At 37.8% G+C, this 24,077-nt stretch overlaps 1 protein-coding gene and 1 long non-coding RNA gene across 2 annotated transcripts in view; one reads left to right on the top strand and one right to left on the bottom strand.

Moving 5' to 3' along the window:
• The window catches only part of LOC133222193 (uncharacterized), a 400,427-nt gene that overhangs the window by 299,190 nt on the left and 77,160 nt on the right, over positions 1 to 24,077 (bottom strand). The window lies entirely within an intron of this gene.
• Positions 1 to 24,077, top strand: part of LOC133222190 (maltase-glucoamylase-like) — a 57,375-nt gene that overhangs the window by 13,583 nt on the left and 19,715 nt on the right. Inside the window, exons 9-27 of the mRNA XM_061371670.1 lie at positions 689 to 814; positions 1,716 to 1,847; positions 2,030 to 2,149; positions 3,329 to 3,442; positions 4,454 to 4,538; positions 5,323 to 5,440; positions 5,831 to 6,002; positions 6,693 to 6,809; positions 7,811 to 7,965; positions 8,732 to 8,816; positions 10,073 to 10,129; positions 10,441 to 10,565; positions 10,951 to 11,039; positions 15,830 to 15,879; positions 17,926 to 18,096; positions 18,998 to 19,147; positions 20,731 to 20,937; positions 21,889 to 22,043; positions 23,620 to 23,788. Of these exons, the coding sequence (XP_061227654.1) occupies positions 689 to 814; positions 1,716 to 1,847; positions 2,030 to 2,149; positions 3,329 to 3,442; positions 4,454 to 4,538; positions 5,323 to 5,440; positions 5,831 to 6,002; positions 6,693 to 6,809; positions 7,811 to 7,965; positions 8,732 to 8,816; positions 10,073 to 10,129; positions 10,441 to 10,565; positions 10,951 to 11,039; positions 15,830 to 15,879; positions 17,926 to 18,096; positions 18,998 to 19,147; positions 20,731 to 20,937; positions 21,889 to 22,043; positions 23,620 to 23,788 (2,397 nt within the window). The remainder of the gene's footprint in view (positions 1 to 688; positions 815 to 1,715; positions 1,848 to 2,029; positions 2,150 to 3,328; positions 3,443 to 4,453; positions 4,539 to 5,322; positions 5,441 to 5,830; positions 6,003 to 6,692; positions 6,810 to 7,810; positions 7,966 to 8,731; positions 8,817 to 10,072; positions 10,130 to 10,440; positions 10,566 to 10,950; positions 11,040 to 15,829; positions 15,880 to 17,925; positions 18,097 to 18,997; positions 19,148 to 20,730; positions 20,938 to 21,888; positions 22,044 to 23,619; positions 23,789 to 24,077) is intronic.

Genomic DNA, 24,077 nt, shown 5'->3' with positions numbered 1-24,077 from the left:
ATTTAACTAAGAATAACAGTTAGTATGTCCCTAATATAAATGCTGTCATTAGTAATCGCTATCTGGGGTTAAGGTGGGATGTAGATATTTTTAGTTGGCCTATTACAGGCAGCTGAAAACTAAGCACTACTTTTGCTGGAGTGCTAGAGCAGAGACCATGCAACAGCTTGAGACCGAAAAAGTCTGTAGCTGCTAAATTCATTAGTCTGTATGGCCTGACTGATTTACATAGTGGTCACCGGAGCTAGAGATGGTCTACATGGAATAACTTATGCTTCCTTGCTGGTGCTTGCTCCTGTTATAAGGACAAATTCCTGTTCATACAGCAATATTATACAGTAGATACGTGCTTACAGGCATGTAATGATTTTATGGTTGTAAGATATCACCGATGTCTTTTGTACTTCTGGAGATCTATTTAGGTTTTAGTGACACTTTAAAAAATGGGCATTACCCCAAAATAAAATAAAATATTACAAAAAAAAAAAGAAAAAAAAAACAAACAAAAAAACCCCAACACCCCATAGAATAATACCACATTTGGGAGTGGCCTGCTCATTTCACAGACTAAAGCTTAGTGTATACTATTCAAATAGATTTGAGGAATATAGATCTAGTTAAACAGGCACTGAGGTGAAATATGTGGTGTCCACTAACAATGTGTGGGATTTTTGCTCTCCACTTGCAGCTCGTGGGACTGCCAATGCTGCCTTCCTACTGGAGCCTGGGCTTTCAGCTCAGCCGCTACGATTACGGGTCTCTGGATGAGGTGAAGAGAGTTGTGGAGAGGAACAGGGCAACTGGAATCCCTTATGTAAGTATGGGGTTTGAGGAGGGCAAAAACCCTGTGAAGGCAAGCAGAGCTCTGCAGGAGAACTACCCAGAGATCCAGGCCACAGTGTTCTGCAACTGGTTCATTTCACATCAGTTTTAATTAGTGAATTCCTTATATATAGGCATCTGTTGTCAAAGGGGTTTGTGCATTATTAATGGTAGATCCATCATCAGAATGTGGGAAATGGTAAGGTTTAATTACAGGAAATTTTATTTATTTAAGCACTTTATTGTAATATTTCTTCAGTTATACTTTCCTACTATATCCACTTATCTTCTTATGTTACCTAATTCATGAAGTATTTTTTAATTATCATGTGGACAATTATGGAACCATGTATTATTTTTAATTGACAGTCAAAGGTAAAACACAATTAACTTTTTTAATTAGATTTCAGATTACATTAGCCTGATGGCTTAACTAGAATAAAAATACCCTCATGTTAAGCTAAGATTTGAGGAAGGAACATTTTTATTTAAAGAGATAGCTCTTGAAGTCAGGAAACTGCAATGGAATAGCTACATGTCCAGGGGCTATTTAAAAAGATGCCAATATATACAATCATTTGAATTCTTCTAATGTTAAATGTAACTTTTTTTAGGCACAAAGATGTGCTTAATTTAATTAATTATTGTTTTTATATATTATTTTAAATAATATAATAATTATTAATCATTAATAAAGGCTGTGAGGATGGGATGATATCCACATTGTTTGCAAGTGGTCCTGACAGCATACTTTTTCCCAGACTGCAGTAAAGTCCCAAAAATAAATTCACTATAGAACAAACAAGAAATGTCAGATGAAATTGTGTTTGATTAACAGACAGTGTCTTTACATACCATTTCACATGTTAAAGCTGAACTCCCTTCTCTTTCAGGATGCGCAGGTCACTGATATTGACTATATGGAGGAATGGAAAGATTTTACTTATGACAAAGTGAATTTTAAAGACCTCCCTGATTTTGCAGCTTATATGCATGAATATGGACAAAAATATATTATCATACTGGTAAGCATTTAACTATTTATTTTTCCTTTGTAAATGTTACCATTATAACTGTTTGTTATTATACTTTGCTTATTCTATGTAAGTTTTATATTTATTGCCTAACATTCTAGTGGTCTATAGTAACTGATGGAGCTTATGTATCCTGGTTTCTTCTTTTTTTTTCATTTCCTTTTTATTTTTAGGACCCTGCTATTAGCACACAAAGTCTGCCTGATGGTAGTCCATATGGAAGTTACGTCAGGGGAGAGAGCAAAAAAGTCTGGGTTAATGAATCAGACGGAGTAACACCTTTAATTGGGGAGGTAATTACAGTTTTATGCAATTGAATTTGGTCCGTTGTCACTGTTATGGATTATTTTAGGTCAGGGGGCTCCTTTTTAAGCTCTCATTTTCTAAGTTGTTTCTTTCAGTAAAATTACCTGCCAGTTGGAACTAAAGTCTATGAGGCCTCTCTCAGGGCATGATTCTTCTTAAGCTTGCTTTTTTTTTTTTTTTAACTTTTTACATGGAACAGAAATGAAAACTAAGGTGGTTTGAAGGCTTAAGGGACTATTCATCAGCCACTTCACATGTATTTTCAGTAGTGACTGAAAAGCCAGCTACCACATTCTCCTTTTCATTTACAGTTTTAACATTCATTGAGAAAATTTTCTGTTGTATATTGTTCCTTGTATGACTTCTTAGAATAAAAGCAATAGACAACTACAAAGTTAAGGAACTCATACTCTTTCTGCCTTCTTTATGCTATTGTCATTCTCATGTTTGCTGTTCAAAAGTCTTGATTTGAACAATTAGCACTGCCCTGATGGCTAACTATGGGGGTCCTGTCTGAACATGAGTCAGCAGTTTGCCATTACAGCAATGAATATAGATCACATGCTGGGCTTCATCTACAGAGGCATCACTAGGAGAGACAGAAGTGTGATCATCCCACTCCACGCAGTGCTTGTCACGCTGCACGTGGAGTACTGTGTCCAATTCTGGTGCCCAGAATTGAAAAAAGATGTAGAGAGACTGGAGAGGATCCAAGAAGGGCCACAAAGATGATTGAAGGGCTGGAGAACCTGCTCTATTAAGAAAGGAGTCTGGTTGCTTCCACTGAGAGAAGGGTAGGCTCATGGGAGATATTAATCAAAATATTCCAGTACTGAAAGGACAGCTACAAAGCAGAGAGAAGTTCTCTTTTCACAAGGAGCAACATGGAGATTACGAGGGGAAATAGGTACAAGTTACTCTTATGGTGAGAACAATCAATCACTAGAACAACCTCTCCAGAGACATCGTAGAGTCCCCATCACTAGAGGTTTTCAAGATGCAATTGGACACGCTGCTAGATGATCTCATCTAGGTTCTCTCTCCCAGAAATGGTGGGGCCAGATGAATTTTCAAGATCCCTTCCTATCTGGGCTGTTCTATGATTCTATGAACTCTTTTTAATATCATTAAAGGTTTAACTAGTTATTTCCCTTTTAATATGGCAGGTGTGGCCAGGGGAAACTGTATTCCCAGACTTCACCAACCCAGACTGCACTAGCTGGTGGGTGGAAGAATGCACACTCTTTTATAAAACAGTACCATATGATGGGATCTGGATTGTAAGTAATTCAGAATTTTAATTGTTATTTTTATTTAAAAAAATAGGTGAAGATAGATATTTATCAAATACAATTTGCATTGATTTTGAAAAGGATGTTTGTTATTACTAACCTGCAATCAGTGAAGGATGTGTATGTCTTCTACTGTTGAATCTGCAATTCATATTTTAATTTAAAATTTTAAATTGAAACATTAATCATAACATCTGAATGATCAGTGTACTGGATTTTGGATGTTCATTGCTTCAATTGATGGACCATTGCTAAAAGCAAATGCTAGCACACTCCTGTACTCAGAATGGTAATATGTGGAGACCTGCATACCTGCTCAGTGAATATGTGCTACATAGGTCCTGAATACAGGGCATAACACATAAAATCTATGTTTATACGCTTCAAGCAGCTCATGGAATTCCTGTTTAGTAAACCTGAAATTGCTATTCCAGATAAGGATTTGGAATAATCAGGTTCTTCCACAAAAGGACTAAAATACAGTTTGGCACAATGGATTTTAGGTACAGTACAAGGAAATCAGGTGTGATTAAAAACAATTTTAACCATATTATTTTTTTTTAAAGGAAGATCCTGTAATAAAGTTTCTAAAAGTACAATGTACATTGATTGGTTCTGTATTTCTCTCCAAAACACAATCCATACAGAAAACATTTCCTTGATACATGTTTGGAATTGGTCATAGGTAGGGACAATGTATACACGAGCAATTCACGCAGTTCCTTTCTGTGGAGGAGTAAGGTATAGCTCGTGCAACGTGACACTCAACCTGCATATAGAAGTCTGTCCAACACTGTCACTGATATTAATATAATATAAGAATGGATGAGTATCTGCTTTATATCATAATTCACTATCTGAGTTGTATCATTATTGCCTAATTGATTGGTGCTAGTTCTGAGTAATTATTTCTTGAAGGATAAGAGAATAGAATGTTAGACTTTGTCAGGAAAATGTACTTGAGGAAACTTTATTACATTCTTCATCTTACCTTTTCAGGATATGAATGAAGTTGCTAACTTTGTTCGAGGCTCGAAAAAAGGTTGTGAGCAAAATGACTTAAACTATCCTCCTTTCACTCCAAGTGAGTCTAACTACTTTAACTAGAAGACAAAATATCAAAAGGTTTATGAATTGCTGTGCAACTGGCTAGAAGTGTGAAAAGTGATTTTAGTGTAGTTCTTACAGGGGGGGTTTGAACATTACTATTGACAGGTAAAAGCCTCATACCTGGAAGTTTTCAAGGCCAGGTTGCAAGGGGCTTTCACCAAACTGGTCTAGTAGAAAGTGTCCCTGCCTATGACAGGGGGATTGAAACTAGATAACTAAGGCCTCTTCCAACTTAATCCATTCTATGATTCTATGATGTTATGATTCTATGAAAATGATTATATACTTTGGCCCTCATCAAAGGTATGGTTTATTTAACTGTTTTTTTTTCTTCTCTTTTCAGATTATTATTGAATATTGTTGTTCTTCAGTTATGTCTGATAATGTAATGATCTCACTATCAGTAGCTTTCAAGATACATGTAGAACTAAAATGGATTTCATAGTTTTTATTAAGTAGTAAGTCTAAGTAACTATTGCCAACATGCTGTCAGATAATGACTCAGAAATTCAGGGCATAGTTCTCAACTATTCTTTGCATGTGTGAGAAGCTCAGAAGTAGAAAATGTCACATAGCAAAGATTAACAAACCAGCAGCCAAGAGCAGCATTCTGTTTTTGTAGTAGTAATACTGGCCTTAGTGCAAACGTTAAAGACAAAAAAAGACTCGAATGTCATGAATGTGCATTAAAGAAATTATTGAAAACATTAATAGTAATAATGTGCTTTAAAAGAGATATTTGTATTCCTTTATTGAAGGTATTCTTGATAAGGTCATGTTTTCCAAGACGCTTTGTATGGATGCAGTACAGAAGTGGGGGAAACAGTACGATGTCCACAGTCTTTATGGATATTCCATGTCCATATCAACACGGAAGTAAGAAATGCATTCTAAAATAACTACAAAAAAAGGTTTCAGAACAGTATTTGGCCTGCATTTCCCGAAACAGCAAGAGATTTCACTTCTACAGAAACCCAGTTCCTGGAAAATATTCTATTATACTTAAACCAATGCAGCTAAGGCAAAATCTACTAATTAAAGTTGGTAGTAAAAGCCACACATTGGTTGTCAAAGCTATATAGAAAGATTATTTAAAATTAATGTCTTGAACTTTGCTAAAGTATGCCTGGTTAACTGCAAAGGAGTCCAAATCCCTGGGATGAATAATTATTGTAAATCAGTCACTGTAAATCTGCCTTACATAAAACTAGTGATGTCTGAGTTGTCTTTTTCCTTTGCATGATTCCAGTTTTATTTCCTTTTAAGAGTCATTGAAGCACTTTTCCCTGGAAAACGAAGCTTCCTTCTTTCAAGGTCTACTTTTGCTGGTTCAGGAAAATACACAGGACACTGGCTGGGAGATAATGCAGCAACATGGGATCACATTAAATGGGCGATACCTGGAATGCTGGAATTTAACCTCTTTGGAATTCCTTATGTATGAAATTAGGTTTTGACATCCTTTCAAAACATATGGATAAACAGTAACTCTACCTCTGTAATAACAGATTATCTAATGAAATGTTATCTAGAAAACCATCTTAAATTTTAAGCTCCAAATTAATGCCCTTTAGAAATCTGGTTTAAACATTTATTTATTTATATATTTATTTTTATCCAATGGCTGATTTTTTGTTTAGGCCACCTTTATTACTGTGGCTGTTTATGGTGAGATAAATGTAACAAAATTGTTATCTTATATATCCCAATCTACCTGTTACTTCTAGCAGTTTTTAAACACTAGTGATAGATGTGAAAAGCTTTGTTGTTTTTCTTATAATTTCAAATGAGAGACATCCATTTAAAAGGGAAATAGCAAAATTCCCTTCTGTGATTTAAACTTGTATGACTCTTGAGCTTTTTTCCCAATGTACCCATATTAGCAACAAACAGGAAGGTAAAGATTTGGAAGAAATGGAATGATGAGCAGTGCTAGGTAATAATCAGTTTAATTCTTTTTTGTATGACATAGTTGAATTTGGAAGAAAGGCACAAATCTGTTGAATGGGTCAGTCACTCTGGCTAGCAATTAAGGTTGAGTTAATTCATCTCTGAAAACTAGAAGTTTTGCGTAGAGATTAGAGGTGCAACATACTGTATATTCAACATATTATGTTTTAATTTGAAGATTGGAGCAGATATTTGTGGTTTCTCTGATGACACCACAGAAGAACTTTGCAGACGATGGATGCAAGTAGGAGCATTTTACCCATTTTCCAGGAATCACAACAGTATAGGATTCATAGTAAGTTGTGCTTTCTCTTACAAAATGCTTTACATTACAATACAATATTCCCTTTAGTAGTATTACTAGTAATCATTGCTCTGTCACCGATGATGATGTAGCTGACCAATCTGAAAATGGCAGAACCTGGAACTCTCTGTGAAATGCCAGATCTGAGAGGTTTAGCTTCATAAGGGTTAATTGGGACTACACTTATTTGGCAGCTGTTTCATCACTGTTGGTTGTGCCTACTACAAAGGGCAAGCACTCCCTGTCACGAGACCCATCTGACTGACTGTAAGAGCCCTTTAGTGTACACCTGACTGCACACTAGAATGAAAATTGGGCTAACCCTGATGTGCCCTCCTTACAGATGGGTATGAGGGACATGCAATGCAAAACATGGGCAGCCAAGAGGAGTACCGCTGGAGAGGGCTGGAGCACCACTCTTATGAAGACAGGCTGAGAAAACTGGATTTGTTCAGCTGGAGCAAAAAAAGGCTCTGGGTAGACCTTAGAGCAGCTTTCCGGTACCTAAAGAGGCTACAAGAAATCTGGAGAGTTTTACAAGTTATAGCACAAGGGGTAATGGCTTTAGAATAGAACAGGGTACATTTAGATATTGTAAAGAAGTTCCTCACTGTGAAGATGGTAAAGCAGTGGAACAACTTTACAGAGAAGTTGTAGGTTCCCCATCCTTGCAGGTGTTCAAGGCCAGGGGCTTTAAGCAACTTGGTCTAGTGGAAGGTATCCCTGCCCATGTCAGGGGTGTCGGACCTAGATGATCTTTAAGGTCCCTTCCAACCCAAACTGTTCTATGATTCTGTGATTTTATGATTCTATGATTAGGACCTTAAGTTACAGCACCAAAAAGGTGAACACCATGCAGCTGTGCACCTTTGTATTTCTCCCTGTATGAAACAGCACCACTTATCATGTTTGGCAGAGGGTTTTATGCATGATGAAAATAATAATAACAATAAAAACAACAATAATAACAACACCATGATATTTGCTTTCAGTCTCAGGATCCGGCTGTATTTGGACCTGATTCAATGTTGGTGAAAACCTCTAAGCATTACTTGAACATTCGCTACACTTTGCTGCCCTACCTGTATACACTCTTTTATAAAGCTCATACTCAAGGAGACACAGTTGTACGGCCACTTTTGCATGAGTAAGTTTACTCATTAGCCTTTGTGATAATCTTATGATAATGAAACACATTAAATATCGTTAGGGACTTTCTAAAGACTGTGAAAATGCACACTGGAATATATATAGACAACTAGAACAGGTTGCCAAGAGATGCGCCATCCCTGGAGACATTCAAGGCCAGGCTGGATGTAGTTCTGGGCAACCTAATCTAGATGCGGATGTCCATGGTCATTGTAGGGGGGTTGGATTAGATGATCTTTGAGGGTCCTTTCCAGCCCAAACTATTCTGTGATTCTGTGAACTTCTCAGTTCATTAAATACCATTTTGAAGTTATTAGAAACTATCTGTAATTTTTCCATCTATGCATGGGTTATGTCACTCAATCTTGAAGGTGCTATGAGATGTTATTGTCAGGTTACCAAATTATTCACCATAATAATATGTATTAAATATTTAATTTATACTATATGAATATATAATATTAAATGTTTATATAATTATTATTTTTTGTATGTACGCATATATAAATATACATATTAGAATATGTATAGTTTCTTTCCCTGGGACCACTTAAATAAGCTATATCAAGGACACATGCACACCTACACTTTCACATATGTATAAAAAAGACCAACTAAATTATTAAGACTTCTTTAAAAAGGTAATTTTGATATGACACTCTACAGTCATGATTCTAAACAGTTATTGCCCTGAAATCTTAGGTTTGCTGATGAGAGTATGGATCCTAAACACAGTTACTGCTATATCCTTCCCACTTGCCCAGGTTCTACTCTGATGAAGAGACGTGGAATATCTATAAGCAGTTCCTGTGGGGTCCTGGACTGCTTATTTCCCCTGTACTTGACCCGGTAGGTTTGGCTGTTTTGGTATCTACCTCATGACCACTTCACAGGGCACAGGGATACTTTGAGGCACCAGCTCCAACTCTTTTCTCTGACAGGCGACTGCAGCATAAAATCCCAGTTACACTATTTCTGTTCCTTTATTTCTGTGGTTAGAAACCACCTTCAAGTTCTGAACCTTTGCTGTTTGGTCTTGTGACAATTCCGTTATTCAGCTTAAGGGTTATAGATCCTCAACTATATATGTCTTTCCAGCTGAAATCACACTCCCCCTCCTTTTGAATGCTGCAAAAAGCTGAACCACAAAAGTCGGCTCTGCCATTTCCCCAAGGATCCCAGGAAGTTTGCTCTGGTCCAGTTCTTTGTCTTGAGCAGACCTCTAAAGTCTTTGGGCAAAGTGATTGCGAAGGGCCTTGTTCAATAACATTACCACAGCTCTATCACCAGTGCAAACATGGTTTTTGCAAAAATCTCAGTGAGAAAAGAATGGACTGATATGTACTTGCCAGTAGACAAACTGGGACTCCATTTGAGAGGAGGTTATATATACCCTATTCAATAACCCGCTAACACAACAGTTGCAAGTTTTGCCTTTAAACTGAGTGGTTTTATGTTTTGTTGTGTTTTTTTTTTAAGAGTGGGCATGGGACTTTCAGGTTTTCAGCCTGTAGAGGGATTCCCAGCAAGCTTAAGTTTTCCTTTTTTTTTTTTTTCCTCTTCATTTATTATTCCAGTTTTATCACTGCAGAAATGAAAAATCTTGCACTTTGTGCTATAAAACCCAACTCTTACTTTCCAGTCCTCCATGGACTCAAAATCATCTGGTCTGATATTCTGATTCACCTCAACTTTGTTTTATCCCTGAATTTCCATCAGAATCAGCTTTTCTTGCTGATTTTCAGCTTGTCTGAGCTGCAACAAGAAAACGGATTGTAGCTAATTCTGTGGCAGAATCTTGTAACTTGTGACTGCTAGTGCCAGTAACACATATACCATGAAGAAAACGAAACCATTTATTAAATACATAAATGAAAGGAAGAATCTGAAAGATGCCAGCTCCAAAAAGGGGGAAATAAAGAAGACACAGAGATACTTGTGGGTATGACAGGAGCTACTGGATTTGAAGCGTTGTCACTTTGTGTTGCAGTCAATGAGCTGCTGCATTGTAAAGTATTGATTCAGTGGCCTCCCAGCAGCTTTGCAGAAATTGTGCCTGGATTGCTCTCTTCCTTTCTGGATATCATTTCTTTTTCATCTTTCAGGGTGTGGTTTCAATTCGAGCATATATACCTGATGCTGTGTGGTATGAGTATGATACGGTAAGTAAATGCAGAGGAAGCTGTGGGGAGATTTTGTAAATGGAGATGTGATGACATAAGATTTTTAGCCCTGCTTTGGTGAGAGACACCTAAAATAAACCCTGCAGGAAGGAAATGGTGAGATAAGGGAAGAAAGGCGGTGGGTTAAGTGCATGAATCAATGCCTTTATATGCCCATTGGCAAGTAGATATTTACATAATTTGAGCCTTTTCTAAAAGGAAGCATTAAGATAAAACTCATGGCATAAGAAAAAGTTCACAGCAAAGAGTAATGCAAGGTACCCATTCTCTTTTAATTCCCTGTCAATAAGGGAGCAAAAATCTCAGTGAGAAAAGAATGGACTGATATGTACCTGCCAGCAGACAAAATGGGACTCCATTTGCGAGGAGGCTACGTCTACCCTACTCAACAACCAGCTAACACAACAGTTGCCAGGTATGTCTTAAAACTGGGTGGTTTTATCTGTTTTTTCAAGACCTGCCTTGGGACTTTCAGGTTACAAACCAGTAGCAGCCCATTGTATTTTGCATTTTCACCTTGAAATATGGGGGTAACTGTGAGCCACACTTCACTTCCACAAGTGTTTACATTACAGGTGCAGTGATTAATTCCAGGTTTATTTGCATAGCATTTTGTAAACTTGCCATGTGTTTTAATAAATTGACATAAAAAAGAAAGGCAGCCCAGGGCTAATCTAAGGTAATTCTCAAAGTATTGCAGCCCTGTTAAGCGTCACATTCTCAAAATGAACATGAAGGATGCATTCAGACTGGTTTGATATTTGTTACAGATGTAAGACAGAAAATCTCTCTTTCAACAGCCGCAAGAATCCAATGGGACTTATAATTGCTCTGGATGACAATAATGCTGCTTCTGGGAACTTGTTCTGGGATGATGGAGAATCTACAGGTGAGCAGTTAACAATTGTGAAATAAGTATTATTAGCAAAACATTAATGCATACAAGTTTCAATCCTCCTGCTGATTTCATGGAGCAGGAAGAAGACATTGTGAATATTGAATCATCTTATTAATACATGAGCATTACCTTTTCACCACATTTAATAGGGAAGCTGTAATTGTTATTGATTTAGTTTTCACTTGTTCGGGTTTCACTATGGCCTTAAATACATAAATGTTCGCTACATTGACATGCTGACTGTTAAACCATGATGTCAAGCCATATTCTGGCATACATAGAGATTGGTTTCAACGGGGGCAAGAATGCAAATAATCAGTGTTTGATGCTAAGAATTGGTAGAAGATTAAAAACTAGCACCTCCTGGAATTATTTAAATTGCTTATGAAAAGAGCAGAAATTTTTTTACCTCCAAATTATGGTGCTGAAGCCAACTGTTTTCATGCCATGTGATTTCCAAAGCATAGTGATGTATAAGCGTGTGAGTAAGCTTGTATGGGATATATTTGTCATGTTACAAACCTCTCTTTTAGTAAAGAGGCCAGAGAACTTGTTTCCTCCTCGGACTCTAAATATGCAAGGCCTGTCAGCATTGTTTCTTGTGATCATAGACTCACTGAATGGTTTGGACTAGGGGGAACATTAAGGATCTTCTAGATCCAACCACCTTCCATGGGCAGGAACACCTACTAGACCAGGATCACGGAATCTCAGAGTCATTCCTGAAAGCCACATCCATCCTAGTCTTGAACACTTCAGCAGCCACAGCCTCTTGGGTCAACCTGTTACAGTTTTTCCCCACCCTCATAGTGAAAAATTTCTTCCTAATATTTAACCTACCCTCTTCTAGTTTAAAGCATTGTCCTTTATCCTGTCACTTACAAAAAGTCCCTCTCCAGGTTTCTTGTTGGCTCTTAGGTACTGAAAGGCTGCTCTGGGGTCTCCCTGGAGACTTTTCTTCTCCAGGCTGAACACCACCAGCTCTGTCAGCATGTCTTTGTAGGATAGGCGTGGAGAATCACCACCCTCAACTTGCTGGTTATACTCCTTTTATTGCAGTCCACTATACAGTAGGCTTTCTGGGGTGCAAGCAGACACTGCTGGCTCACATTGAGCTTCCTGTCAACCAGCACCCCCCAAGTCTGTCTCCTTACATCTGCTCTCAATCAAGTCTCCACCCAGCCTGTATTTGCACTTGGGATTGCCCCAGCTCAGGTTGGGGGCAATTGCAGGGCCTTGCACTTGGCCTTGTTGAACTTCATGAGGTCTGAACAGGTCCATCCCTCAAGATTGTTAAAGATATTAAACAGTGCAGGTCTCAACTAACCTGTGAGGAGTGCCACTTGTCAGTGGTCCACTTGGACATTGAACTGTTGACTGCAACTCTGAGTGTGATCCTCCAGACAATTCCTTATCCACCAAGCAGCCCATCTGACAAATCCATGTCACTTCTCTTTAGAGATGAGGATGTCATGTGGGACAGTGTCAAATGCTTTGTACAAGTCCAGGTGGATTAGACATCAGTGGCTCTTCCTTATCTCTCAACACTGTGACCGTACACAGAACGCCACCAAGTTTGTCAAGCACAGTTTTGCCATGTTGGCTGTCATCCATCACCTCCTTATTTTCCACGTGACTGAGTATAGTTTCCAGGAGGACCTGCTCCATGATCTTGCTGGGCACCAGGTTGAGATTTAGCAGTCTGTAGTCCCCTGGGTCTTCCTTTTTCCCCTTTTTAAAAATGGGGGTTACGTTTCCTCTCTTCCAGTCAACAAGAACTTAACTGGGTTGCCACGACTGCTCAACTATGATGGACAGTGGCTTAAACACTTCATGTGCCAGTTCCCACAGGACCTGCTGATGCATCTCATCAGGTTCTCTGGTCTTATGCACCTTCAGGTTCCTTAGATTGTTATGAACCTGATATGATCGTACAGTGTGTGGTTTCTCATTCCTCCAGTCCCTGCCTTTGGCTTCTGTAATCTGAGCTGTGTGGCTGGAGCACTTGCTAGTGAAGACCTAGGCCAAAAAATCATTGAATACCCCAGCCTTACGCATATCCCAGGTAACCAGGTCTCCTGTTTCTTTCTGGAGAGGACCCACATTTTCCCTAGCCTTCCCTTTATCACTGACTGTACCTACAGAAGCTTTTTTTGTTGCCCTTGATATCCCTGGTCAGATTTAATTCTGTGAGGAATTCAGCTTTCTTAGGCTGATCCATTGCTGCCCTGACTATTTCTCTAGATTTCTTCCAGGCTATGTGAACTTGCTTCCACCCTCTGTAGGCTTCCTTCTTGTGCTGGAGGCTGTGCAGGAGCTACTTGTTCATCCACATAGGCCTCCTGGCATTTTTGCTTGACTTTCATTTTGTTGGTATGCATCGTTCATTAGCCATCTTTTCTTGGTCTCTCTTCCCTCCAGGGTTTTATTCCATGTTACTCTACCAAGCAGATCCTGGAGGATGCTAAAGTCTGTCCTCTGGAATTCCAGAGTACTGAGCATGCTGTGCGCCCTCCTCGCTGCCCTAAGGATCTTAAAATCCTCTATTTGATGTCTGTGCAGCCAAGGCTGCCCTTGAGCTTTGCATTCCCCACCTGACCCTCCCTATTGGTGAGAACAAGGTCCAGCATTGCACCTCTCTGCATTGGCTCCTCTCTCACTTGGAGAAGGCAGTTATTATTTTGAACTGGTGATGACAGCACTTACCTCACCAATCATTTTTTTTTCTTTCAAACAATTTATAACACACGTTCCTTTTTTCTTGTTCTAAGATTAAGGTCACTGTTTAATTCAGCTGAAGTTAAAATTAAAACCGAACAAACAACACAAGGCTTTAATATGAAGTTAAATTTATGCATGGAATACATGCATGTTTAAGGAAAGCAGAGGTCATTCTCAAGCAATGGGAAAAAGCTTTTCCATTATATATCTGTAGACATATACTTCATTTTAACCTTGAGATGATGGAAATTTTGGAAAATGAAGTGTCTAAACCTAAGCACCTTAGGGTGCTTTTGCAACCTTTGTCTTTTAGTACACACTTTTTGGAAAAGTCACCAGACAGTTCAAAGGATTCTTCTGAAATGATTTTTTGAAGAATTTTTACAAAATTCTCAGGCTTGTATAAAGGGATTGAAGGACTTGTAGTTCACAGAATTTATTGTTTTATTTGTAACAAACCATAGCATTCAGAGCTAAGGATTTTGGTTTATGCTGTATGCTCCTTCATAGTGTTGCATTTCAAGCAGACCCAATCTCCTCATTCGTGCATCAGTGCTGTATCCATAGACTGCCATTAGTGGCAAAAGTGCCAGAGTTTCCTTTAGATACACTGAATAAAGCATAGTTTAAAAAACAGGAAATTGGCAACAATAGGAATGTACAGATAAAAATGAAGTTGGAGTCATGCTACTATTGAGGTAAAAATAAGTAATGCTTATATTTTTGCTAATGCAAGTAACAACATGAAATATTATTTGTGTTTAATTTATAATCCTGAAAATTAGTTAGAGGTCCTGCAGGAAGTAATTCATGGAAGTATTTTATACACCAGGTGTCTGCCTATGCATGCGTGGTTTCTGGAAGAGATGTTTAGGAGATATTCAGGAGATGACAGAGATTGTCCCATAGGAGTTAACCTCACTGTCGTAAATCCACAGCAGTATCTGAATTTGTACATTCTTACTTCAGATACAACTAACAAAAGACTAACATCTTCCGATACAACTAATCACCTTCTTCTAGACACTTAAGTGGTCTAGTTTCTCTGGTTTATTCTCCTTTTGCTAAAAGCTACCTTCATCCTTTGTCACAATATGTTTGTTTCACTTGTGCAGGGCCCAGGGCTCCAACTCAGCTTCCATGAAAGCAGGAAGGTCTTGGCCTTCAAAACTGCATTCCCATTTCCTAATTGCATAGCTACCTTGTTCTCTACAGTATGCATTCAACCTGAGGATCTCTCATTTGTTATTTTCATTGTACCAATCATATCACCCAGAAGAATACTCAAGCCTCTATTTCTTTATTTTTAGTTTTGTGGAAGTTTGGGATGCTTTTAAGAAATAGTGCTGTGATTTGTCTGGTTAGTGCTGCCATAAGTATTGAAGGCCTTGGGTGGCTGCTATAGGTATGGGTGACAGCTCTATGTACTCCTTTGTCAAGGCCTAAAATAACAAAACTGTTATTGTACTCACTTCTGTTAAGCAACAAAGCAATAAAACATCTTGTGAGTTTATTTCCTGACCAAAACTTACAGGTTGCACTCTCTTCAGGGAAACTGTTTACAATTTGTTTGCAATGACAGTATTTTCCGTTATGTATGTTGTGGAAAAAATACCAGATTGAATCAACATTTGGATTTTTTTTCCCTGGATGTGCATTATTTCCTCTCTTATGGTTCTGTGGTAGAGACTGTTGCTATTATTATTGTCATTTTTGCATAAAAAGCAGTGTTTAGGGTATTTTAAAGGATTAGCTTCTAGCCATTCATCTACATTTAAAACAAGGTAAGAAGTTGTAACAGTAAAATAAAATAAAATAAACAGTACATTTCAGAAAAGATGGTTTCAATGAATTTTTGGGAAATGTGGAAAATTAGACATCCTGGGAGACTGGCCTAAGGAAAAATTGAAGGAGACATTTCTGTTTCTCAAAAAAACATTATTCTGAATGCAGTAATAATTATAATTAGAAATCTATTGGTCTCTTGTAATGGCACAGTCTTGGTTTTAATGCTGTTCCTTTCCACACTGCAAATGTAAACTTCTTTCTTTACCTTTTAGGTACAATTGACAGTGCAGCCTACATTTACTATGAGTTCACAGTTTCCAATGTAAGTATTTTATTTTAAAAGACTGTACAAAAATTTTCATTGTTAGCAGCAGTACCTTCAAGGAACTTTCTTTTCTCCCTTCTCATTCTCCTGTAAGATTTACTAAGAATCATAGAATCCTAGAATAGTTAGGGTTGGAAAGGACCTTAAGATCATCAAGTTCCAACCCCACCGCTGTGGGCTGGGACACCTCACACTAAACCATATCACCCAAGACCTCGTCCAACCTGGCCTTGAACATTGCCGGGGATGGAGAATTCACAACCTCCCTGGGCATCCTATTCCATTGCCTCACCACCCTAACAGGAAAGAATTTCCTCCTTATATCCATACTAAACTTCCCCTGTTTAAGTTTTAACCCATTACCCCTTGTCCTATCACTACAGTCGCTAATGAAGAGTCCATCCCCAGCATTCCTATAGGCCCCCTTCAGATACTGGAAGGCTGCTATGAGGTCTCCACGCAGCCTTCTCTTCTCCAGGCTGAACAGCCCCATCTTTCTCAGCCTATCTTCATATGGGAGGTGCTCCACTTCCCTGATCATCCTCGTGGCCCTTCTCTCTACTTGCTCCAACAGATCCATGTCCTTTTTATGTTGAGGACACCAGAACTGCACACAATACTTCAAGTGAGGTCTCACGAGAGAAGTGTAAAGGGGCAGGATCACTTTGACCTCCTGGTCACACTCCTTTTGATGCAGCCCAGGATATGGTTGGCTTTCTGGGCTGCAAGCACACACTGCTGGCTCATGTTCATTTTCTCATCGACCAGCACCAAGTCCTTCTCCTTAGGGCTGCTCTGAATCTCTTCTCTGCCGAGCCTGTAGCTGTGCCTGGGATTGCTCTGACTCAGGTGTAGGACCTTGCACTTTTCAAAGCAAAATATTTTGGAAAATCAAAGATAAGTCATTTTCAAAGCACTGTCATTTTAACTGGCATTAAAATCTGCTGGTTTTAATTTTCCGAGTTAACATAAGAATCTATGGAAATTCTATTTAAGAATAATAAACTCAGCAACAACATTTATTGAATGAGAGGAATACAAAACATCTGAGGTAGTTAAAACAGAGGCCAGAAGGTGGTGAATGTAATCTTTGTGATTCCCAAAATACTGAAAAAATCTTTTAATATGGTAAAAATATAGCTGAATGTTTTCAAAGAGTGAGGGAGACGTACGGCTTGTCTGTACCCACAGAATCTACTTCAAGGCTATGTTTTAGGGTTTTGTTTTTTTTTAAACTGAAATGTCCTTGGCAGGGTTAATTTATGGCAGAGTGAAGTCCAACTAGTGTTTCTATTCAATATTGACCCTAGATACCATATGACAAGGACTCCAAGTGATACGATAGCATATTTTAAGTATAATAATAGCAATAATTTTTGCTAAAGTTATTCTTTGCCATGGTGAAACACCAGGGCAGTAACTGAGAAAGAATGCATGAGAACATGGGAGTGAAGCACATGCATTAGTGAGGGTTTTTTAATCATGTAATCATTAGTAGATAGGAAGCCTCAGTCACTGTTGGAGTTTGAGACTCTTATAACCAAATCATTAGTTGGCTGTAATGTTGTTGAATTAAAAATTAACATAAACTTTCACGTGGAGAGCAATAAGGAAGTTGCACACTGGTACATGTGCCAGCCACAGTACAGATCCATTGTTTGGACTTTTAATATAATAAGGAATGAAATTGACTTGGAACTGGTATTTTTATATCAGGGAAATTGAATGCGAACCTTCACTTGTTAGAACCCCACAAGATCACAGTAGAGTAGAGGTTAACTGCCTGTAACAGACAACTGCCAGCCTTTTTTTATTTCTGAAACAAACAAGAAAAGGAATCTGCAACACAACTATGAAGCATATTATACACATGGTGAGAAGCATTATTGTGACAATAAGTAGGTTAATAATTAATATGTTAGGGAAAAAACTACTGGCTTACGTAGTTCTGCAAAATAAGATTTTGAAAAAAACCTGCTAAATCAAGAGTATTTTGACAGGGTTTTTTAATAAAAATTTGCTCACTATTTTTTTTTTTTTCAGAACATTCTAACTATGACTGCTATAAACAGCAATTATGCTGATCCAAACAAGTTGATGTTTGAAGAAATCAAGATATTGGGATCCCTTCAGGAAATAACAGCAGTTACTGTATCTCAGAACAATGTTGTGAAAAATTCCCCATATAATATCACCTATTATCCTTCAGAAAAGGTAACACAAGAATGGGAAAACAGAAAGTAAACATCTATGAAATTGCACCACTTTATATGTTACAAAGGACAGCACTCAGTCGTCATGTCATTTCAATGAAATATGACATCCATTTTGTTACAGAAAAAAAGTACAATTGCATTCAACTCAGCTGCACAGAAACTGCTTCTCCATTTTTTTCTCAGACCTTCTGTGCAACAGAAAGTTTTGTTATGCAGTTATTCATACAGCAACAGTTAACATCTAAGAGAAGGAATACCTTTTATGATTTCGTGTTATATTGGAGGATGGTTACGAATGCTTATGTTTTAAATGAATATTTATGCATTGATTTTTAAAACAAAATTACACTGTTTAAAACTCCTTTATCACTTCATTCAGAATTTTTCACAAGGTGAATCTGGAAAAGTGCAACACAGTGCATTCATGTGCAAAGCGAGTGCGCTGGTGCTAGTGGAAAGCTTTCATGCAAGTGCTTTCCCATGCTAAGGATAGCTCTAGCATTGCTTTCAATTTGCATTGTATACCCTTCTTAATTATTGCAAGCACCTGAATTACCTATTATCTCAGTTGCTGAATTAAAATAAAACTATTTTTTCTTACCTCTTGCATTCATATTTCTAAAAGTGAAGGAGCTGTGCCCTTACATTTATCCCTGCTTTATTCCAAGGAAGCTGTGGGATTGGCTCTTTTTTTATTATTTTTTATTCTTAATATTTTATTCTTAATATTTTATCTGCAAGCAAATCAGTTGTGTGTGTTTGTATAAGTGAGACTACATCAAATATTACACAAGAAGTTTTTTTGTAAATTGATATTAACAAAATGTGCTTTCTACTGACTGAAGGGCAAATGGATGTGATGTGGGATTTGTTAACTGTTTATTGTTTAATATTTACAGGTTGCTCATATAACAGGACTTCAGCTTGAACTAGGAAAATCTTACACAGTACAATGGACTCAACAACTGAGTGTCAATGAAAGATTTGACTGTTATCCCAGTCCCAATCCAACACGAGAAAAATGTGAACAACTTGGCTGTGTTTGGGATGTAAGCAAAAATAATTTCTCTAAATTCATGAGACAGAAACATTACCAGGATGATAGCTTTCTCTTTATAGTTACAGTGGAAAACAAAAATAGTCCATCAGATTTGTCAGATTTAAATAAAATGGGGGTGCAGACATCAGCTGTACTAGCAGATGTTATTTACTTCACTAAAATTAACATAGCTGCCAATCATATAAGTTCTTCTGAAGTCTTTCAGAAACCAAGCTAAAATGTGGCATTTTTTTGACAAAAAAGTTATATTAGAGTTATGAAAAAATAGAATAATATCCTCAGCTACTTCTTCTGTTTCACTTTCACTGTGGCCTGCAAGTTGTATCACTTTTGTTGCATCTTCTTAGTCACTCAAGCATACTTTAAGTCAAACTGATTACTCTGGATCTCAGTTTGGGAGAAAATCCTTAAATCCACAAAAAAATTTGACTCTTATGTGAACTTAATTGCGTATTCCCATGTTGAGGAGCTATTTTGAAATCAATCTCTGACATGCAGTTCTTTAACAGAGCTTCATTCATTAATATCGCATGGGATATTAATGGGATATTATATGGGAGCTGTGTGCCCTGGTACGGTTAAAATTTAGAGGATCCCTCCAACTAAATTACTCCATGATCCTCTAAATCTAAATTTTACAACCTGGACATACATCCTAACCATGAAGACCAAAATTTCTGCTAACTACTCTTGAACCAGCAACAGCTGAAGTGGCTGTTGGGACTGTCCTGGTTTTGTTGCACTATTAGGAATATTTTTTTTAATTTTGGACATTTGGATATGACTGTGAAATCAAACTCTGGTCCTGTTATGAACTGAGTATGTTCTGAATGCTTGCTCAGGTTGAAAGGTGCTTTGATTTTGGTAAAAGCAGATGAATAAATATTCATTAACAAAATGTGCAAAACAGACATACTTTCATGTGAACAACTAGGCAGGATTGATGGCAAATATCCAGAAATGGAAGGCTAACGCATTAACATTCAACAGCTCATCTGACCTCAGAATACCTAGTTTGAGTGTTTATGTTCAAATGTAGCAAGAAACTGAAAGTAATTTTGATCTTGCTGTCAGGAGATCTTTGATAAATAAGATGTAATTCTTAGTGGCTATTTTAAGGGTAATTTGTGTGAATAAACCCAATGGAAAGGTTTCAGCTGAATATCTAATGGGGTTTGGGCACACCCCCTTAAAGGCAGACAGTGACCAGAGAGCAGTGGGTTTAAAAGGGAGGAAGCTTTAGGAATTCTAAGAGGCCAAAACTAAGCTATGTTGTGAGATTGAGCTGAAGATCACAGATACGGGGAAGTTAAATTCACCTTCATAGTGCAAGCATTCAGTTTCCTGACTGAACTATTTGTGCAGCCTTGACTGGATTGTTTGTTTATATCTGATTTAGTGTAGAGATAGAGTGGGTTCTCTTCACTAGTTGAGTAAGTTTTTTTCCACAAATTCTACATTGGATAGATATCTGATAAAAATGGAAACTTTGGATTCCATGCTAATAGCTAACAAAAAATGCAGCAAGCCAGTGTAGCTCACTAACCTGTAACTTATTTCTATTTACAACAGGAAACATCAGGCCCGGGTATTCCATCCTGCTATTACAGCTCTGACAATGCTTATTCTGTAGACCAAGTAGAATACACCTCATCAGGTTTGACAGCCAACCTCATTTTTAACAGTGCCAACACCAAAGCTAATGAGGGTTACACTACCCCAATTAGTACACTACGCTTGGAGGTGAAATATCACCTTAACCACATGCTGCAATTTAAGGTAATGTCATTCCACAATTTCTAAGAGTATGCAATGTCCCGTTGTTAAAAACAGCCTTATTTATAGAAATTATAAGGTCTTTTTTCTAGTCAGTTTTATATTACACAGAATGTAAACCCTTACCTAGATACGTTTCTCCTTCTAATAAATCGTTACTGCTCTTAGCTTGCATATTTTTTGTCCTAGAATTTTGTACTCAGTTTTACAATGAAATTATATGAATCAAAGGTATAATGTCAATGTATATCTAAAATGTCAACCACAAACTCTGGAACTGAAGGCCTTTTATTAATATACAGGTAAACTGATCTATAAATATTATAGAATCATAGAATCATAGAATAGTTAGGGTTGGAAAGGACCTTAAGATCATCAAGTTCCAACCCCCCTGCCACGGGCACGGACACCTCGCTCTAAACCATATTACCCAAGGTCTCATCCAACCTGGCCTTGAACCCTATTATCACTGTTGATTTTTAAGTTAATCATTTTACTTCTGTTCTAAAATTTTTAATGCACTATTGTTCAGAATATAATTTATTACTGTGACTAATAACACTGAAATAATTGTGAAGCATTAAAGCAGTCAGGCATAAAAAACTTTACTCCCGTCAGCTTTCAGAATACAAGAAACTTTAAAAAGAATCTCTCAAAGTCGTCTAAAAGATGAATCAAAAAGATATTCACTCTACATACATATATATTTAAAATACAGGTGTATTTTTAAAATTAATATAAAAAACTGGACAATCCATTCCTGATCCAAAAGAGATCCTTTAGATTTGTTTCTTTTTCCCCAAACAAACTACTGTGAATGAATTGGTTAAAGAATACATACTAAAAAAAAACACTCGGTGTTTTCAACAATTTTCTATCAGATCAGATTTCTATTACTACAGATAAGATTTCAAAGAACTCATTCACTGAAATGAATTGACTTTTACTTTATAGATCTATGATTATCAAAATGCACGATATGAGGTTCCAGTACCACTAAATCTCCCAAGCTCCCCAACAAGCACAGATGAGGAACGACTCTATGAAGTATCTGTTCAGAAAAAACCATTTGGCATACAAATTCGTCGCAGAAGCACAGGAAGAATCATGTAAGCCACAGTAATTTTATTTTATTTCAGTTGGTTTAGTTAGCTCTTTTCAAGCCAAACCATTTCCTTGTGTACTGTGTTCTAAACAAGTTAAGACTCACACTTGTACCCTTCCCATGAAATGGTTCTGTCTGCCAAATGCCAGATGCTGCTCCAGTGGAGGTTGTTTCACCATAGCACTGTATGAGAACACTGCCTAGTATCATAGAATACTTACGGCAAGAAAGGACCTTAAGATCATCAAGTTCCAACCCCCTTGCCATGGGTGGGGACACCTCACACTAAACCATGTCACCCAAGGCTTTGTTCAACCTGGCCTTGAACACCACCAGGGATGAAGAATTCACAACCTCCCTGGGCAAACAATTCCAGTGCCTCACCACCCTAACAGGAAAGAATTTCTTCCTTATATCCAATCTAAACTTCCCCTGTTTAAGTTTTAACCCATTACACCTTGTCCTGTCACTAGAGTCCCTAATGAAGAGTCCATCCCCAACATCCCTATAGCCCCCTTCAGATACTGGAAGGCTGCTATGAGGTCTCCACGCAGCCTTCTCTCCTCCAGGCTCAACAGCCCCAAGTTTCTAAGCCTATCCTCATACGGGAGGTGCTCCTGTCCCTTGATCATCCTTATGGCCCTCTTCTGGCCTTGTTCCAACAGTCCCATGTCCTTTTTATGTTGAGGACACCAGAACTGCACACAATACTCCAAGTGAGGTCTCACAAGAGAAATGTGGCAGGATCACCTCCTTTGATCTGCTGGTCATGCTCCTTTTGATGCAGCCCAGGATACAGCTACGAATGGTTACGAAAAAAAATAATAGTGTATTAACTAGCTTGCAGCTGGATTTTGGTAATACAACAGCCAATAAATCTGATAGGAGCTTCATTGTTTTCCTTGATTAAGATGAATTTGGATCTAGAAAACAGAACAATGATGTTAGCAGTTGTATGTGTTATGGTTTTTATAAAAAAAATAATTAAAATCTTATGTAATTTTTTTTTAAGTACCCAAAACTTCATTGCAAGCTGAGTTCCTTTTTGCCAACAAGAGTAATCATTCAAACTACAAATCAATGTCTTAGAATGATGTCATCCTTTGGTAGAGCACCATCAGGGTGCAGTTTGTTTTCTGACTCTAAACATGCTGATTTGCAACAAATACAGTTTCAGTGTAATCTGCACAAAAAGTCCAGTGAACTGTAAAAAGCACATTATTTACTATATACCATTTGACAACAAGGATCATTCTGGGAGGAAAATAGGATTATAATCTCCTGAAACATTTTTTTTTCACTAAACTGACAAAATATGATGCAACTTGGTGTGCATGATGCCTGTGTATATTTGTCTGTGAGAGACACAGAGGACTTTGCATTTCTAAACTGTGTATCAAATTCTTAGACATCCCCATTTCATATGCTTGAAGTTTTCTCCATCACCATAACAGATTTATTCTACCTTTACTGAAGAAAGAGATTTTTCAGGGAAAAAAATGTAGCCCCCAAAAAGTGTCAGCTAAACACAGCCCTGAAAACACTGTATTCTTGCTTTTATTTTCTTCTTTCCACTTTAGCTGGGATTCACAGCTACCCACCTTCACATTCAGTGACATGTTCATTCAGATTTCTACTCGTTTACCATCCCAATATATATATGGACTTGGAGAAAATGAGCACGCAACATTTCGACGCAACACGAGCTGGCACTCCTGGGGAATGTTCGCAAGGGATCAGCCTCCTACTGTAAGTGGAAACAAATGTGGCTTTTGGATCAATGATCCTAAAGTGTGCAAGTATCCAGCAGCACTTTAAAGTCCAGTGGATGCCTGCTGGTACTGGACACACATATTTGCTTTGATTGTATTTATCATGGCTTATAATTTGGATGGTGTCTCAATTGCAATGGTCTTCTCTAAACATTCTTTGCGACCAGCAAGACCAGCGTGTGGAGTCAGATGTCAGATGACATGACAAATGGCTTAGAAATAATAGCACATTCCTCTTTTTTTTTATTATTCTCAGCTAATTATTC

This window comes from Neopsephotus bourkii, unplaced genomic scaffold (genome assembly GCF_033783945.1).
Source record: "Neopsephotus bourkii isolate Nb327-2 ecotype Australia unplaced genomic scaffold, CSIRO-AGI_Nbou_v1 NB_1574, whole genome shotgun sequence".
Lineage (NCBI taxonomy): Eukaryota > Metazoa > Chordata > Aves > Psittaciformes > Psittacidae > Neopsephotus > Neopsephotus bourkii.
The sequence above is the reverse complement of the archived record's forward strand: the minus strand, read 5'-3'. Positions and strand labels throughout refer to the sequence as shown.